Source organism: Notechis scutatus, chromosome 7 (assembly GCF_049901735.1).
Source record: "Notechis scutatus isolate UNSWTSFEM ecotype Mainland chromosome 7, rNotScu1.2, whole genome shotgun sequence".
NCBI classification, from domain to species: domain Eukaryota; kingdom Metazoa; phylum Chordata; class Lepidosauria; order Squamata; family Elapidae; genus Notechis; species Notechis scutatus.
In genome coordinates this window covers 7,450,074-7,468,956 of record NC_142015.1, presented here as the reverse complement: position 1 = coordinate 7,468,956, position 18,883 = coordinate 7,450,074, and the positions used below count along the sequence as shown (strand labels likewise).

The following is an 18,883-nucleotide window of genomic DNA, read 5'->3' as shown; positions in this document are numbered from 1 at the left end:
GACTCCAAAATTGAACCTGAGATTTCCTACATGTAATTTATGTATACACAGAAACCTAAAATTAAAAAGCAATATATTTAAATCTATTAAAACAGCCAAAATCCTAGATGTGTTCCAAAATCCACAAGATGTCAGTGTTCTACAATGAAATAATGAGAGCATGCAAAGTTTTGGCATTCATATATAAGAACATGTAAAAAGTTGAAATCTTTTAAGATTTTGCAACCTTGCATAATTCCAATTCATTTTTTTAAAATATAACATACTTAAAGAGACTGTCCATACTTCCTCTAGAATAAGATAATGCCATTCAAAGAGAAGGGATGGAACAGGTACAATCAGTACAGATAAGGCACATTTTATGGTGATTTCCACATGTCACACTGGGCTATTTCTGGTGCAGAGGACATGCAGTGGAGAACAATATCCCATGCACTTCACAAATGCCCACGTTTCTTTGTTCATCAGGCAATGTTGGCTTTCATGCCAAGTGCATACCTCTTCATGCCTTGTTATATCTTGACCAATGATTATGCTGCTTAGAAAATTCTAAGACTGTCAAATCTATCTGTCTGACCATTTGAAGGCACCAACTTAGAAAGCTATTTACAGTATGGAATTCTAATTGTAATTAATTGTAATTGTAATTGCTTGTAAGTTGTAATTCTAATTGACTGTTGTCTTTCTGAAGATGACATAACTTTCTTTGACTGAACATGAGATGCTTATTCAGAACCGAAGGTTATTTTGGAAACACTTTGAAATCTAATTTCAATTCAATTTAGAAAATCAATTACACTTTTTTTTCTGAATTAATGGGGAAAAGGGGACTTTTTATATATGCAGAAGCTTTTTACATTTTCAGTTCATTTTGCAAGTACCTGATTCAATTAAACAGTTCAGGGTTTTTTGACTTTCAAATTCTGGTCTGGATCTGATTCAGATGTAATGAAAAGAAGGACTGGGTGATATAATAGCAGTATTCCAATATTTAAGGGACTGCCACAAAGAAGAGAGGGTCAATTTATTCTCCAATGCGCCTGAAAGTAGGACAAGACGCAATGGATGGAAATTAACCAAGGAGAGAGCCAATCTAGAACTAAGAGAAATTTCCTGACGATGAGAAAAGTTACATAGTGGAAGGACTTACTTCCAAATGTTGTGAGTGCTCAAACATTGGAAGTTTTTAAGAAGAGATTAGACAACTATTTGTCTGGAATGGTATATGGTTTCTTGCCTGAGCAGGGGTTTCGACTAGAAGACCTCCAAGGTCACTTCCAACTATGTTATTCTGATTGGCAAATTGACCCAACTGCCTTCAAGCTGAAAATTCCAATGCTGTCCTGGTCATGTCTTTCATACTTGCAAGGTATACCCAACTTAGACTGAGAAATATGCGCACTCCGTCTTTGATTCATTTAGAGGATGTTATTTTTCTCAGCTTCTGTTTCTTTGTAGTGTGTCAGAAATCCCGTACGTGTACTGACAAATGTAAGTCACCAGCTGCAGCAGTCAAGGCTGCTCTCCATGTCATTCCTCTCAAATTCTAATTCAGCTGACATTTCCTAAACATGTACAGGTTGCCTCAGTTTCTTTGATGCCTTTGTACCTCCTGTTGAGCAAAATGGACAGTAAAAAAGCACTGCAAAGCAGCAGCCCAGAGAAGGTGCATCATAATTCCTTCCCGTTCTGGGTATTTCTTGCAACAGGCAAAACAACCTATAAAGTCATGTGGATCTGGACAAGTGTATCAAGTTTGCTTTTTTTTTTTTTTTGGCAGTGATTTTTTTTTCATGTGCAAAATGAAGAAGGGAGGGGGAAGAAACATGAATGGAGTAAAAACTGAGCAAACAGTGCAACTTCCTCTTCGACACAAAAATACAATGGAAAATCACAGACAGGATCAGCCGTTTAAAACCTTACAAACTCAGAAAGAATTTTAGATGTGGAGGATTTCAGAAGCAGCCTTACCTAAAACACAACTAAAAAATACCAACAAAAAAAAAAAAATCAACAAAATTACATACATTTGGTTCTGTTCCTTGACCTCTCCCCCCGCCCCTCTCCCCCAATCACATTAAATCTATTGGCTGCTATTGCACTTATCCCGATATCTCCCTTAGTTTCGCATTTGGCTTTTTCAAACAGTAGCACATTAAAAAAAAGAAGAAGAACATTGTATCGCTTTATGCAATCCTGCCTCCTAACCTTTCCCATCATTTAACCATGAACTACTTGGCTGCTTAATGAAAATATTATCCTTGAAAGGATTATATTTAAATGTCTTTTTTATTGTAATGTAACAAAAAGAAAGTACTTACAATGACCTCCAAGGAGATCTCAGCCTATTCAAATGCTAATTATGAATTCCTTCTACCATTTAGAGTTATCAGATCTTCAGGTCTGTCTCTATCTCTGTCTCTGTCCCTTTCCTTTTAAAATAATCATGAATATATGCAGCTCAATGTTTAACTATTGGGTCCTTGGTTGGTTCTTTTTCTGCAGATGGTTTATTACTCTTTCCCTTTATGACAAGGTTGATCTGCAAGAATCAGAAGAAAGCTTTTGACAGCATGAAAACCCATTGCAGATTCCAGTTGGTCCTTTAGTTATACTCAGTTAGTATAACCAGAATAACTCCTTTAGTTATACTGGTTATATTCAGGGGTATCCATAGGGAGGGAAGTCAAAAAGTCGAGATGAAAGCTGCAGCCATGCCATAAATGCCCTGCTCTTTTAACACACATATGTTAAAAAGGGGGGAGCTTCAATTGCATGATCAGAGCCACTATCCTGATGACTCGGCTGCAAATGTCCTAGGTAAATTGGTCAAGGCTGACCAAAAAACACTAGGAATTTTACTTTCTTATCTCTCTTGGTTTTTTTTTAAGTATTCCTTTTCTCTCAAGCAATACCCCCAAAGGATTAAGTATCTCTACTAGAAGCCTGAAAGGGCCACTTGCCAATGGCTATTGAAATTAAGCCAAAGGTCACATGTAGCCTTAGGGAATAGGAGCAGAGTCTGGTGAAAAAAGTTGGCAGAGCTGATACAATTGTACCTTGAAAAGTCCTTGAGCAATAAACAATAGGCACTGAAGTTCCCAAGTCTCATCTTTGCTTCTTTGTTTGCACAGGTAGAGAGAAGGTTTCAAAGAGATCAGCCTTCGCTTATGCCAAAGAATCTGGTGGCATCATGCAGGACTCAGTCATTTTGTACTCCAAGATAATAAAGTGATTAATTCAGTAGGCAGGACAGCTTTGGTTTCCACTTGCATCAAGCATCAACAAATGTTTCTTTAGTTTTGATTTGTCCACAAATGGTGGTGATGGGTGTTTAAATCTCAGATGGAGGCATCATTTGCTTCTATGCATCTTTTGGCTCAGTTCACAATTCACAAAATCATCCCAACTCTGCTAGGATCTCCCCATTTGATATCCAAGGATATAATGGAAGAATGCTGAAGATTTCCTATCAGTTCCCATCCTTACTAAAGGTGATGCTGTCCCCAAAATTAAAAAGACATTTCCTGCAGCAGAGGAAGCATTAGACTTGTGGAAGGAAGTCACCATTCAGTTGTCCTATGCAGATATGGAAACTGAGAAAATGGAAAAGGTTTTCTTTGAAATCAGAGACTTGGTATTATTTCTGATTCTTGTTTTGTTTCATACCCTGAGATTATTTAGTGGGTTTCATTGCCTGCAAACAATAGCAAACAGATATTGAAATCAAATGACTGAAAGCAAAGCATTATACATTGATTCAAGTCATCAGTCCTAAAGGTGGAAAGCAAACCAGAGCGGAATAGGGAAGGAAGCAATAAACAGGTAGGAGTCCTGCAGGAGTCCTGCAGATTTTACTCCACTAGTCATTGCCAACTATAGGGGGAGGTGCTCAATTCTGTTTCAAGGTCATTGTGCCAGTAAGTGAGCAAGAGTACCCTGACCCTAACCCTATTTATCTACTTGTATTGGCATGCATTTAAACTGCTAGGTTGGCAGGAGCTGGCCAAGGATGAGATCTCACCTCATCACATGGCACTTCGATCTCAAACCTGGGCTGCCAGCTTTCCAGCCAATAAGCCCAGCATCTTAACCCCCGAACCACTGTGCCACAATAGATAGGTAAAGAAGACAAATTTTCCCTATCCAAAATAAGGTTTGCTTTTGTTCTTTTGATTTTTTTTTCTGAAAAAATATACTGTATGTTTATTGATTATGATAGCTTCAGACTGATCAAGTCGATGACCATGCTTTGGGGGAGAGGGAATCACTGGGAGAAGTTATACCCAAATATGCACCCATCCATCCAAGTCTCCAGGGTGCTTTATTTTAGGAATTAACAGCCAAACAAAGAACTAGTGTACCTAGTTCCATTTGTCCACAGATAACTTCTTCATCCCACAAAGGCTCTAAACTAAATTATTTGACCTTGGAAATGTTAGCTTAGATGGCAGAATTTCTTCATACCATTCTTGTCAATAATCCATGTATCAAAGATCATATGTTGCTATAATGGCACTATAATGGCACTTTTCCACCCAAATGTAATCTTGTCACATGAGAACAAAGTATAGCCTCTCGATCTTTCTACCTCTACCAGTTAAAAAGTCATAACTCTTTTAACATCTTTATCATTTTTGTATTTTCATAGAATACTTGCTTCTCACCTGGGGTGGAGGTGGGGGAGGAGCTGGTTTAGACTCAAGTTGAGAAGAAGGAGCTGGATTTATTCCCTGTAAGAGAAATACCAGATTATTTATGTTAAATATTAACCAGCCATTTAGTATATGTTGAGTATATTATTGCTAAACTGACATTTGCAAATAACCAAGAGTCCTTGGTTGATTCAATAGTGTATAACTCTAACAAGTAAACAAATTAGACACAAAGAAATGTTTACATCAAATTACTCTTGCCTGCACCAGGTTTGTATAGAAACTTGAGGATCGTATTCGAAAATTGAACTAATAAAGAGTCATTTTGTGGGGTTGGATTTAGAATTTTATTTTATGGATAAAATAGAGAGCTTAAGTACCAATTTTGTTTCTTAATATTGCCCAGCTATCCTCCTCACCCCCAAATGAAAGAGGGCCAAGTATTTTGCTCCAGGACATTCTGAATAGAATTTTGCAATTGCAACATTGATTCTGGAAGGACATTTTAAATCTCCAGTTAACCCTTGGTGCACTCCTGATCTAAAACTTGGGTTTGGTTGTACCAAAAAACAAACAAAACAAAAAAACAGCATTAGGAGTACAGATATATAACATTTCAAGAAATGAGCCAGCTTCTGCCTAATGCCCATGTTTCTAGCACCATTCTTGGATAATTTATTTGCAAGAAACTTTGTAATCCAAGAATATGTGTTTAAAGCAACTTAGCTGGTTACAAAGAGTGGAATTCACTGTTTGAAAGGCAATTATGATGAAGGGTTACAAATTTTGCACTAATATTGGATGGCTTCAGTTTGCTTATGAGAAGTTTATTTGAAAAAGGAACTTTCAAGGATAAAATCTAGAGAGTGTATATTTTTGGGCCCCTTTTTACATGAAGGAAGGGAGTATTTTAATAGCGGAACACGTTCCAAACTTTTTCCATTAAAACTAGAGTTTGGACAAAGCTTGCATGGGAATGCCATCACTCTGTTACTGTACAAAAGAACAAGAGCAGAATTGGAGGGTGGAGTTAAATGCTTTATCAGTTTAGAGTCTATGCATTGTCACAAGAGACCCAAGTTTAGACACCCTTCAATTTTATTGACCCTTATCTTGTGCCAATTTAGTGTTGACCATTAATTGACTAGATTCTTGTGTATAGGCTTGAATAAATCTTCTATGCTCCAACTTTATGAATGATCCTGTTTCTTTATGCCTGACATTAATCTCATTTAACTGTGCCCCCCCTCACAAACTCTCTGCTCTTCTCCTACAGTTACTATCATAGATTAATTGTCCTAGGTAGTTGCAGATTCAAGAATAAGGTCATAATGCAATTCAATATATTAGTGACAATTCAACCTCCCTTTACAAAAGCATCAGACCTAGACCTGATATGCAACATTCCAAAGGCTTTATGCCTTTCTTGGCATTAGGAAGAAAGGACTGAATTACTACACAAGACCTGGAGGGTCAGGCCCATTAAAACAAAATCCCCACCAATAATCCATCAGTTGAAGTCTTTCTCCCATTACAGTTCTTTGCCTTATTTTTCATCCAGTAGTCTGGAAAAATGAAAAGGTGGCTAGAAGGAGTTATTATCCCAAAACCTCACCCTAGCATCCTGCTATAAAGGAACAAAATGAGTTTGAAGTGTGATGTTTAGGAAGCTGACATACCAGAGCTGGATATATGGTGGATTTTGCTGTTGGAACAGGAGGCGGAGGGATTTTTGGTTTCACAATAGGCTGAAAGGAAAGAAAATTGGAAGGTTTTTTGAGTTGCCTTTGCACACAATTGCCAAGATGCATTTTAAAAAGTGCTTTCAACATCTATTGGAGATCACATTTCCTGTCAGCTTAAAATTTGAGTCTTCTATCTGCAACAAAAATTAATCCTTATTCCCTTTCCCCACCAAATGTGCAATTGTATGAACTCAAAATTCTCAGCATTCTCACAAAGCAAAAAATTTCCATGGTTCTTTGAGGAAAGCTCTAACAGAAAATTCTGAGTGCGACTTTGATTATCTGTGCTCCTGTCATCCTCCCAACAGGGTTGAATTATTGTCGTGCCTTCACATCTGGAATTCTTACTCCTGCCCTGCCAGACTAATTACCTCATTTTGCCTTGATTGGACTTATAGTTACAGTTTTTGTTGACCATATTTTGGACTTGATTCTCTGCAGCCAAAGGCTGTTCCTGGGAGAGTTCTTTTCCAGGCAGAAGGTAACTAGGACATTGGGGGCAAAGTTAGAGCTAATAAAGATTATCTGACTGTGTTGCCTTTGTGCCATGCCCCGGGTCATCACATCTAGTGCCAATTTAGTGCTGACTGTAAGTTGACTAGATTCTTGTGTATAGGCATGAGCAATAAATCAGCTTAATTGGAACTTAGCCTATGGTCCTCTTTCTTCACAGTGTGATAATGACTTAAGAAAACATCTTGGATAAGTTCCTCACTCTTTCACATGAAGATAAAATCAGGAAGGAGAAAACACACTCAGACACGCTCACACTCTATTGCAATAAAGATAGTCTTAACTTACAATATATGTCATTGGTTTCTAATTTGTTGGGCTGACAAGTCCTTCAGACTGATTTTCTATATATCACTCAATCTTTGCAACACTCTTCATGGGTTTTTAAAATATGGTGCTCAAAACTGGACCTAATATGTTCAGCAAACAAGATTTAACCAGCCAGAATTCAATGGAACCATTTCATCTGGGCACGATGCTTCCATTAATACAGCCCAGGAATGCCTTAAACTATTTTAGCCCCTGGACTGTCCTATTCTGTTTATCCTTGGCAGTGTTGTTACAACAAAAACTGGTCAAGAGATGTATTACTTGCCATGAAATCACCTAAATGCCCTCTGGCCACATATATCCCTTTGGGTATTGATATACTTCATTCATAATGATTGACTTGTCATTGGTTATTTTCTTGAAATTTGCCTAATTCAGAACAGAATTAGAATGTTATTGGATAATTGACATAATTCAACAATTTGCATCTCCAATTGATTTGTTACCAGTTTATGAAAAGACCTCTGTTGGAAATGCACTGCAGAAAATACTACATTAATGGACAGTTTGGGAAATTTAAGCATAATACTCCATATCAGTGTTTATAGATGAAGAACAGTTGATTTCTTGTCTTCAAAAATACTCATCCCATAAGATTTTCACTCTTCTATAGGCTACACAGAATGAGGCATGACACTCCAAAAAGAGGGGAAAATTGTCAGGGAACTAGTAGAATCAGAGGAAATATCTAACAGTATTCTGAAGTTGTTAGATCAAATGACCATTTATTTAAAAACTTACCATTCTGGCATTTTCATATGTGTGTCGTAAAGGTTCATCTGGGATTTTCTGTTAATAATGAAATAGTATCAATTTAATCAGTTGATTTTTCTAACAATGTGTGTGAACTCCCTAATTTTGTAGAACTCCCTTATGATAGAATCATGATGTTCCTATAACATTGCAAATTATGCAGGTCATCCCTACTCTGTACAAGGATTTAGAGTGCGGAAAGGAAATAATAATTAAAATAATCAGAAACTGCTTATTATGTTTCAGACTATAATATGGATTTTTCAACTGTCAGGTTAAAAAGTGTGCAGATTATTTGTTTTTCATTTGCAACATTCTAGATCTTAAAATTGCTAAGTTTGAAAAAAAAATCTTATATGCATATCAATTTTTCTAAAGTACAATTACATTCTCTCTATATCTGCTCATAAAGAAGAGCATTGAGTACAATGGGTATTGCAGCCGAATGAACATTAATAAATTGGGGAGAATTTTTTCACATTTATTTAAAATCCTTCACATTTGTCAAGTAACTATATTCATATATTACAATAAGCTATCTTGTTCTAATCATAAAATATTGTATGAGCCACAATACTTAGTTTACATTAAACCATAAACCATGATTGATCAACTACAATATTCTGATTCATACAACATGCTAACCTGAAATAAAATAACACTTACTTGACTCAATGTAGTGTGTACATTCACACCACTGACAAAGCACAGCATATTTGATTTGATTTGTGAAATATCTGTATTTTGTTTGTTAAAGACTATGCAAGAAATGTTCCATTGAATTTTACTCACAACATGAACTTCTGGTGTATTTCCTTGCAATGAAATTGGCAGGAGAAATCTAGAAGAATTTATCTAAAAGGAAGAAACAGCCAGACTTTTTGAGTATATTGGTTTTAAAGCCAATATCTTTAAATACTTAGCCAGATCAGGTGCACTTTCATACATATGTAATTTCATTAAGGTTAACCTTAATTATTTTGTGTTGCTTTCTTTACAAACACATTCTATTGAACTTATTTTGCAAACAATAGGTTCAGTATTTATAGCAATTGTGTTATTTTTGTTTTTGAAAACAAGAAAGAGTTGTGTTGCATCTTGAAAGATAACAGATTGATTGACGTTATCTTACAATCAAAGCAATATAAGCAATAACATGTTTCTCTCTATATATAACGAATAAAAAGGCAAGCATTTTGTCTGTGTGTTGATGAAAAGCACCCACATTTAGCAGTTTCAAAATCTTGTTTCTTTCTCTAGGCATTGTGCATGGGGTAAAGAGCCTCTAAATTCACCCAGGTACCCCAATTCCTTAAATTGCCGCTGGGGAACCATTCTTCTTATGACCTATTATGAAGCCAATGGATAAAGTATTTTATAAAATTTAAGTGTTCTACTCTGCCCAGGCAGCCCATTTGACCTCTCACCTCTGGATCATTGAACACTGGACCAAGATGCTGTTTCCTCTTTTGATCTGTACCAGAGAAAGGATTTTTGGCTACAGGTGCACTTTTGTGAATGCTGCCATAAAATAATAGAATATTATAGTTAGGATAGGATTCTGAACCCAACACCAAAGTCAAGGTAACACTAGAAATACAGTAAATGTCTCCCTTCCTTCCTTCCTTCCTTCCTTCCTTCCTTCCTTCCTTCCTTCCTTCCTTCCTTCCTTCCTTCCTTCCTTCCTCCCTCCCTCCCTCCCTCCCTCCCTCCCTTTCTTTAATTCCTTCCCTCCCTCCCCATTCCTTCCTCCCTCCCTCTCTCCCTTTCTTTCCTTCCTTCCTTCCTTCTTTAATTCCTTCCTCCTTCCCTCCTTCCCTTCCTCCTCCCCTCCTTCCTTCCTCCTCCCTCCCTCCCTCCTCCTCTCTCCTTCCTTCCTTCCTTCCTTCCTGGAAGTTACCTGATACCTGATATCCTAGAACTTATTCTATACATACACTATAATTCAGTTCATACTATAATTCAGTCAACATCTCGTAACTTCATGAGAGATTTCCTGAACTGAATATCCAGTTTTATACAGCTTTTTCCAAGTCAGTATACATTCAGCCTCTCCATTAATTCAGGAAAACCCACTACTGCTGTTTTATGGGACTCAGCAAACTCCCCACACTTAAAAGAAGCTTGGCTGAGAACATTCAAAAGCTTCACCTGTCCCTTTGTTTCTTCTTTAAAACGTAGCGGCAGAAGAGAACTGCAAGGAGGATGGCCGTGGCTACTGAGACTAGTATCACAGTTACAACAATGATGATTATATCTAAAAGATAAAGAGAAAAGGCTATGAATAGATTTGATTAAATCACAGTGGAAACATAGAGACAATCCGTTGAAAATTATATTGCTCCAAGCCCTGGCATTTCTCACCCATGCAGTAAGAATTTTTCCTAAGAGCCACTGTTGAGAATTGTCTAGAATGTATTTATTTATTCAATTATTTTAATTTAAGTGCTACCCAACTCTGAACCAACTCTGGGCATCAAATTTAGCCTAAGAAAACAAGTAATATGCAATAAACCTCATTTCTTGAATGACTTCAACTAATCATCATCCTTTAAAATTAATCTAACTCAACTCCATGACCTTTAGATACATTAGGATTACAGTTTCCTTATTGATTAATAATTCTGGTTCAAAGAAGATCTAACTGACCTCCCAAGATAGTCTTGTAAATGGATGTAGCAGCATAATTAAGAAAGCAAACTATCATCTGTTAAATCTATACTTGGATTTTCACTATAAGGTAGCTTAAGATTAATCACAAACTTGCTATCCTTGTTAAATGAATTACAGAAAGGCTTAAACTTATTTTCCCCTTCTTTTCATTTCATGTGCACAATGAGATTAAAAATAGAACTTCCAATTAAAGTAGTTTGCTAATAGTTAACAATATTCAGTTGCTAGATAATAATACAAGGAGATATCAAACCCTATTTCCAATAAGGATTGTTTAACTTGTCTAAAAGTCAAATTAATCCCCATTTCCATGCAATAATTTAGTCCAAAATTCATGTGGATGTTTTCTAATATATGAACTGAGGCTAAACCATTTTAGAGATAATTCTTTATTACTTACAATATGGAACTAATGAAAATTACTTAAGTGGTAACTATCGAAAATCAGAAAAAGGAATACAAGGGAATTGCTTTGGGTAAAGAAATGACAAATACAATTATTTTTATAATAAAATGGAATAACTCATAGAATAACTGATTTATCATTTATGGAAAGGTCATAATGGCATTTAACAGATTTAACAGATTAACAGAGTTGGAAGGGACCTTGTAGGTCATCTAGTCCAAACCCACCGCCCATGCAGGAGACCCTACACCATTTCTGACAGATGGTGGTCCAGTCTCTTCTGGAAAGCCTCCAGTGATGAAGGTCCCACAACTTCTGAAGGCAAGCTGTTCCATTGGTTGATTATTTTCACTGTATAAAATTCCTCTTTATTTTAGGTTGAATCTCTCCTTGGTCAGTTTCCATCCATTATTCCTTGTCTGGCCTTAAGGTGCTTTGAAAAACAGGTTGACCCCCTCCTCTTTGTGGCAGCCCCTCAAATATTGGAACACTGCTATCATGTCTCCCCTGGTCCTTCTTTTCACTAGACTAGCCATGCCCGGTTCCTGTACCCATTCTTCACATGTTTTAATCTCCGGTCCCCTAACCATCTTTGTTGCTCTTCTCTGCACTCTTTCTAGAGTCTCAACATCTTTTTTTACAGTGTGATGACCAAAACTGGAAGAATTATTTTAGGTGTGGTCTTACTAAGGCATATCACTAATCTTCATAAAAATAATAAATAGATCCTTAAAATGTAATGATCAGATGGATTTTCTCCCTATATATTTTATCCACAATAAAAAATGTTCAGGAGATGAGAGAAGAGGGATATCCATTAGAGCAGAGGTACCCAACTTCCAGTCTGCAGACTAGTACTGGTCCGTGGCTCATTGGGAATTAGACCACACAAGTGGTGGGTAAACACACAAAGCTGTACAAGCAGCGGGTCCTTCCGCAAAACCATCCCCTTCCCCTCCCCCACTCTGTTGCCACTGCTGCCGGTCCACAGAGCCAGGAAGGTTGAGGATTGCTACATTGAGGGATGCCCACAGGTGGTAGTGAAAAATATAAATTGGTGGTTATGATGGTAAGATTGAAGCTCCGCCCACTTGTATCGATGTTATGGTGCCCATGAAAGGAGGCCAAGCTTCAGTTACACTCTTGCAGCTACCAATATGCCTGTTTTTAAAAACATATCCTACCTCTGACCTATTTATTGGTACCAGCTAAAAAGAGTTCCATCCACCATTTCCTGTTTTCTGATGAAGATGTCATACTGTGGTGCATTTGCTATAAAATATACTGAGAAAAGAAAGACCTCCCAAACGTCCAGTATTAGCATTTGCAGGTGGAGTAGCAAATGTTATTATGACATCCCCTGAATTAACTCACATTTATTTCCTGTGGTGTCACAGTGAGGCGGTGTTGATCCTTCTTTACACTGGCACTGCAGTTCATGGTCACATACCTAGGATAGCAAAGACCAGTATTAATCTTTGAAACAAATACAAGGGGGGAAAAAGCAGTCAACATTTCTCTTGCATTTTTATGAAGCCCAAAGAAGGCAGAAAGTACTGAACCATAAACTGAACCATAAAACTGAACCATAAAACTGAACCAAATTAGGCAGACAAAAAGATGGAAATCCATTTAAATCCCACACAGAAAAATAAATTAAGGATTTCTACCAAAGCTGTTGGGATTGTTTAAATAAGTACCAAAGGCCATCTAAATAGCTGGTCACTATTTTTTAATCTAGTGGTCCACTGAGTTATTAGACTAAGTCTAACAACAGTACAGTGTGGACAAAGTGTTTCTTTTTTTGATATTATGAGAGTTGTGGTCAAAGCATTTCTACAGCAGGATGAAAAGGACTAAATCAAGCTTTGAGATTTTTTGTGGTGGACAACGATATCAGGAAAATATTAATTTAGAGTAAATAGTTTTCAACCCTCCCTCTCCCTCTCTCTCTTCCTCCCTCCCTCCCTTCTTTCCATCCATCCATCCATCCATCCATCCATCCATAGATCCATCCATCAAGATCCATCCATCAAGTTTGTTTACTGCCCCATTCCATTCAGACTCTATCAAAGTGCACCAAAATTAAAATAGCACACTGATGTTAATTCAAAAATGACAAGGTAGAACAAAATAATTCAATACTAAATTTTAATTTTGGGATTGGTTGACTCCACCTTTAGTCCTCAAAAACTGGAAGTGCCAGATCTTCATAACTTCTTATAGGCCATGGGAGAGGGGGCATTCTCATTTGATTTATTAATATTTGACTATTTTAACATGACACCAGGTTTTGATCTAATTCCATTGCTACCTGTTAATTTTAAAGCTCAATTTAATGTAATTTAGACTTTAAAGCCATAAACTATTCTGGGCTTGGTAAATACAGGGGTTCATGTCTTTCTAAGTTCTACTCACACTTAGAGAAAAAAACTGAAATATTTTTAACATCAAGGATTCTGGAAAGCACTTTTTGGGGGGTAGGTGGGTGGTGTTTATTTGTTTAATAACATAGAACAAAGAAAAAAAGAGGACAATACCACAGAAAAAAGAAAATAATAAAAGGAAAATTATGTAAATTATGCATGTATAATAAAGTTTTACCTAACCGTCAACTTGCTCTCTGCCCAACAAAACCATTTTTCATTTAGTTCCATTTCTGCCTTCAATGAAAATTATTTTCATGATGGATTTTACTTTCAAAGTTACTATATAGATGTTAGTGGTAAAATTATAATCATAATAATATTCATTTTCTTTTTTAGTACAGCAAAACCTATTTAGATATAGATGTCAATATCATCATAAGAACATTTACAAACACACTCTAATGAATATTTTGCAGATGCTTCAGATTTGCAGAGAATACTGTGGGGAAAAATGTGAAATCCCCAAGTATATGTGCTGAACACATTCCAGATAGTTCTCAACTTATGTCCACAATTCAGCCCAGCATTTCTGTTGTTAAGCGAAATGTTTGTTAAGTAAGTTTTGCCCCATTTCACAACTTTTCTTGCCACTGTTGTTAAGTGAATCACTGAAAGCGTTAAGTTAGTAACACGGTTGTTAAGTGAATTGGCTTCCCCATTGACTTTGTCAGAAGGGTGCAGAAGGTAGTCACATGACCCCAGGACACTGCAACGGTCATAAATATGAACCAATTGCCAAGCATCTGAATTTTAATCACATGACCAGAGGGATGGTGTAACAGTCGTAAGTGTGAACAACAGTCATAAGTTACTTTTTTCAATCCCGTTGTAGTTTTGAACGGTCACTAAATGAACTGTTGTAAATTGAGGGTTACCTGTAAGCTTTATATAGGCCAAGCCCAAAGCAGAACAGTCTTAAAGCCCACTAAAGGGCATGGAGAATACTTTAACCAGAATATAGAATACAAAATGCTTACAGAGTGTCCGATGCATTTGTGTGAACAGTTGGTCGATCTGTAGGCAGTTTCTATCTCAACACACTGCCCGTTGTTGCAGACCTAAAAGTCAAAGGAAGAGATTATAGTTTCCTACACAACTAAACTCTGTTATTCTCTAGAACAAAACCAGGATATTCAACAAATTTCATCCAAGTTCTATATTGTATATAAAGACAGGGATGTGTGTGTGTGTGCGTGTGTGTGTGCAATTCCTGATCCTTTAAGATAAGCTTTAAGATTGCTTCAGCACTTCTAAATGGCTTCACTGAATTGATATCCTTTAGGTCACAACCAGTTCTACACCTGATTTTTTCAACTCTCTTCCACCTGCCCTACGGGGATACCTACAAGTTAAGAGAAAGGACTGTCCCTTGACTTTCTGTCCAGAAATTGATGCCAGGGAGAAGCACAAGGCTCTGAAAAGGCCGGGCATTTTGTTCTTAGAAGAAAGAAACACCCTGGGCATTCACCTGAAAAACCTTGGTGGTGCAGTGACTAGAATGCAGTATTGCAAGCTAACTCCGCCTATAGCCTGGAATTAGATCCTGATGGGACTCAAGATTAACTCAATCTTCCATTCTTCCAAAGTCAGTTAAATGCAGACCCAGATTGTTGGGGGCATTCTAAACTGCCCAGAAAGTGCTTAAAGCACTATGGGGCAATATATAAGTCTAAGTGCTATTTCTATTGCTGATTTGTTGTGGTTGCTGCCTGCAGGAAAAACAAAACAATATAAACAAGAAGAAGGCTAGATGGATTTTCTTCTACATAGATTAACTGTAGTATGCAAAATGTAAATCAGCTTTCACCAAGATCGATTGCTAAATTATTTCACTGATTACCCCTGACAGCATACAGTTGAGATGTAATCTTTTACTAACCATTCCTTCTCCGCATTTTGTTCCAGGATGAACCATTCCAACATCTTCTGCATCTTTGGGTGGAAAGCTGGCTCTACATGATAGAAATTCCAGCAGGTTTCCATCTGAGGGCATCTTTGAACCACCTGTGCAATATAGCCTGCCACATTTTACCGCACTGAAAAGGAAATAACCAATTCGTTTTAACAAACAAGAATGGATTAATGTCCCTTTGCTCATTTGCAAACATAAATTGTTCTTGGATTAACGTGATTTTAAAGTAGAGCTGGACAATCAGAGGTTTGCTCAGCCTCAAAATGAACTTGACTGCATTTAAAAGATAAGTAAAAAAAAAATCTCAAGAAGTGTTTCTAGGTTTGTTTGTTTGGGGGGAGGATAGAGAAACACAGTTTTTGTATCTCTGTTTTTGAAGGAGAAGGTAGTTTGAGTCACAATTCTTATCTTTAGAGCAGATAATGTACAGTACCTGTTATCCACCTGGAAAACTCCTAAAGCAGGCTTGATTTTTCCAGACCTTTAGCCTTAAAATAATCTCTGATTAGCAGATGACAGAAGATGATGTGAGTTGAAATCTAAAGGTTGGGGCAGCGGCATTAAATATCAGAGGGAGAAATTGCCCTGAAAAATGGCCATTATTCCATTTCAATTTAAGAAAAATATGAAAAAGGGAAATTAAAGATTGAAATAAGGACTGCCCTTGTTTTAGTAGGAAAAAATGGTATGGGGTCTAAACTGTCTAAAAAGCAGAATCTCACATCACTAAAAGATATTGTGGCTTATCGTTTGTTTTGGGTTCAACCTGTGGTGCAAATCTAGCCATTGTGGGTTTTTAAATTGTGTTTATATACTAAGTGCAATTCAGAAACTCAGCCAACCAGGGCTTATTCAAAAACATTGCAAACAAGCTCTGCTAGGTGGTGTCAGCTGGAGAGAAATGCTGATTGTGCGGTAGTCCTTGACGTAGGACCACAACTGGGTCCAGAATTTCCATTGCTAAACAAAGCAGTTCTTAAGTGAGCTGCACCCAATTTTATAATCTATCTGCCATGGTTGCTAAATGAATTCACCATTGTTAAATAAATCCAATTTCCTCCATTGACTTTGATTGTTGGAAGATGGCTGAGAAGATGGAAAATGGCGGTTATGTGATCCTGGGACACTGCAACCATGGAAAATACATGCTGATTACCAAGCACCAGAATTTTGATCACATGACTATAGGGATGTTAGAAGCAGGGGTGGGATTCTACCGGTTCGGACCAGTTCGGGTGAACTGGATGTTAAATTTGTATCTGGTTTGCTGAACCAGTTTATGAACTGACCAGCTGGCCCTGCCCCCCCTCTCCTCCCAGGAGTCTCCATGTGGCCCATTTTCAATGCAGGTAAGTCCAGAGTCCATGTGGAGGCTCTGGGGGGAGAAAAATGGGCCTTCCGGAAGTACCAGAATTCATGAAATGCACCTGTTTCCAGCTTCCAGAGGGTCTCCATATCCCAAGGGAGGCTGTTTTCGACCTTCCAGAGGCCAGAGGGAAGCTTCCAGACCCTTGGGAAGGCAAAAAAAAAATGGCTCTCCCAGAAGTACCGGAAGTCATGAAATGGGCCTGTTTCTGGCTTCCGGAGGGCCTGCAGAGCCTGTGGGAGGCCGTTTTCATCCTCCCAGAGGCCTGAGGGAGGCCTCCGGTCCCTTGGGAAGGTGAAAAACAGCCCTACCAGAAATACTGGTAGGCCATGCTCACCATGGCTACGCCTACCCAGCAACTGGACAGCACCCAGTTGGTTACAACCCATTGTAAGTCACTTTCAGTGTTGTAACTGTGAATGGTTGCTGAATTGAAAACAAAAAACACTTTTTAAAATACAAATCGGTGCTTATATACTAAACGTTGTTCTAATACATATTTCACATTCCTGGTTATTTCTCATATATTAACCTATTTAAATTATTTCTTCCTTATTTATTTACTTGCTGATTTCTATCATTTATCCATTTGTACCAGTTTTCCCAGACTGTATAATACCTTGAGTCTTCCTTTTCTTTTAATTTTAGAGTAAGTTTATCCATTTCAGCGCAATCGTAGATTTTTTGGATTATTAAACTCTCTGTGGGCATGAGGTCTCCTTTCCAACACTGTGCGAGTGCTAGTCTCGCTGCAATGATTATATGCAAAATTAAATATTTATCTCTTTTGTGTAGTCTCCTTTTATTATCCCCAGTAAAAAAAAAAAAATCTGTTTTAAGTTCTATTTGAAAGGTGGTAATTTCTTTTATCCATGTTTGTATTTTTATCCAATATTTCTTAATTTTGGGGCAGAGCCACCATACGTGGAAGAAGGTGCCCTGTGTCTGCTTGCATTTCCAGCAGATTGGGCTTAAATTGGGGTACATATTGGCTAATCTCAAAGGGGCCAGATACCACTGATAACACATTTTATATTGATTCTCTTTATATACCGCCGATTTCATTATCATATAATTCTTTTCCCATATTCTTTCCCAGTCCTCCAAATCAATGTTGTGTCCCACATTTCTTGCCCATGCTATCATCAAGCCCTTCTCTAATTCCTCTGCCATCTCAAACTCTAATAAGTAATTATACATTTTTGAAATTGATTTTGTATCCTCTAATAATTTATCAAATTGATTTGGCTAAAGGGTACTTTAAAAGCTCTCATGGCCTCTTTTTATATCCCACTTTTGCTCCATCTTGTAACTCAAACAAAAAACAAAATTAGCCATTCAGAAATTGATTCACATTTCTGTTGATTTTAGTGAGGTGATAGAATCATGTCCCCACAGATGAAAGTATTTCTTACATATATCATCATCTTAGTAAATGAGGACCTAGATTGTTGGGGGCAATATGCTGCCTCTGTAAATCGCTTAGAGAGGGCTGTGAAGCACTGTGAAGCAGTATATAAGTCTAAGTGCTAGTGCTGTAGTAGGAAATAATTTAGACTGCTTACTTTGGTTTACATGAAATGGTTATACCATTTGCGTTTTTGCAGTGGCCGTAATAATTCCCTTGCTGGTTTTTCTTAAAACATGAATCTGCAGCCACTTTCCCACCTGTAAGAGAGAATGAGGAAGAAACATAAATACTTGAGTGGGTAACATGCCAGGATGAAGAATGGCTTAAGACATCTCAGAGGAGTTCCAAATAATTTAGCTAATGTCCACTTCTTTGTAACCGATTATTTTGTAACCCATTACTTATCTCATCCTCATTATGAAGCATTTGCTACCTCATACAGTGTTTCAATAAACTTGCTTATTCCATTTTATAAACACAACTCTTATCCAACTTGCAGAAGACTACCTGGTAAATCAATGTCAAGAAATCTGAATCCAGATTCCTTCCACTATATCCCCATTTTTTTAAAACTTCATCACTCTCATAGATATATTTCTGTGCTGGAATGTAGTGAAGAGATGGAATCCCAGGAGGCAAGAGGGGTGGAGGGGGGCTGAGTTCCAGAGGAGTAAGAGGGAGGCAGGCAAG

At 37.4% G+C, this 18,883-nt stretch overlaps 1 protein-coding gene across 1 annotated transcript in view; it reads right to left on the bottom strand.

The window, feature by feature from the left end:
* Positions 1-1,229: 1,229 nt before the first annotated feature.
* Positions 1,230-18,883, bottom strand: part of ADAM28 (ADAM metallopeptidase domain 28) — a 57,380-nt gene continuing 39,726 nt past the window's right edge. The window contains exons 15-25 of the mRNA XM_026681162.2: positions 18,348-18,450; positions 15,384-15,540; positions 14,482-14,562; positions 12,450-12,525; positions 10,148-10,253; positions 9,424-9,517; positions 8,789-8,851; positions 7,985-8,032; positions 6,335-6,403; positions 4,668-4,733; positions 1,230-3,697 (exon numbers count right to left, since the gene is read on the bottom strand). Of these exons, the coding sequence (XP_026536947.2) occupies positions 3,677-3,697; positions 4,668-4,733; positions 6,335-6,403; positions 7,985-8,032; positions 8,789-8,851; positions 9,424-9,517; positions 10,148-10,253; positions 12,450-12,525; positions 14,482-14,562; positions 15,384-15,540; positions 18,348-18,450 (884 nt within the window). The 3' untranslated portion in view covers positions 1,230-3,676. The remainder of the gene's footprint in view (positions 3,698-4,667; positions 4,734-6,334; positions 6,404-7,984; positions 8,033-8,788; positions 8,852-9,423; positions 9,518-10,147; positions 10,254-12,449; positions 12,526-14,481; positions 14,563-15,383; positions 15,541-18,347; positions 18,451-18,883) is intronic.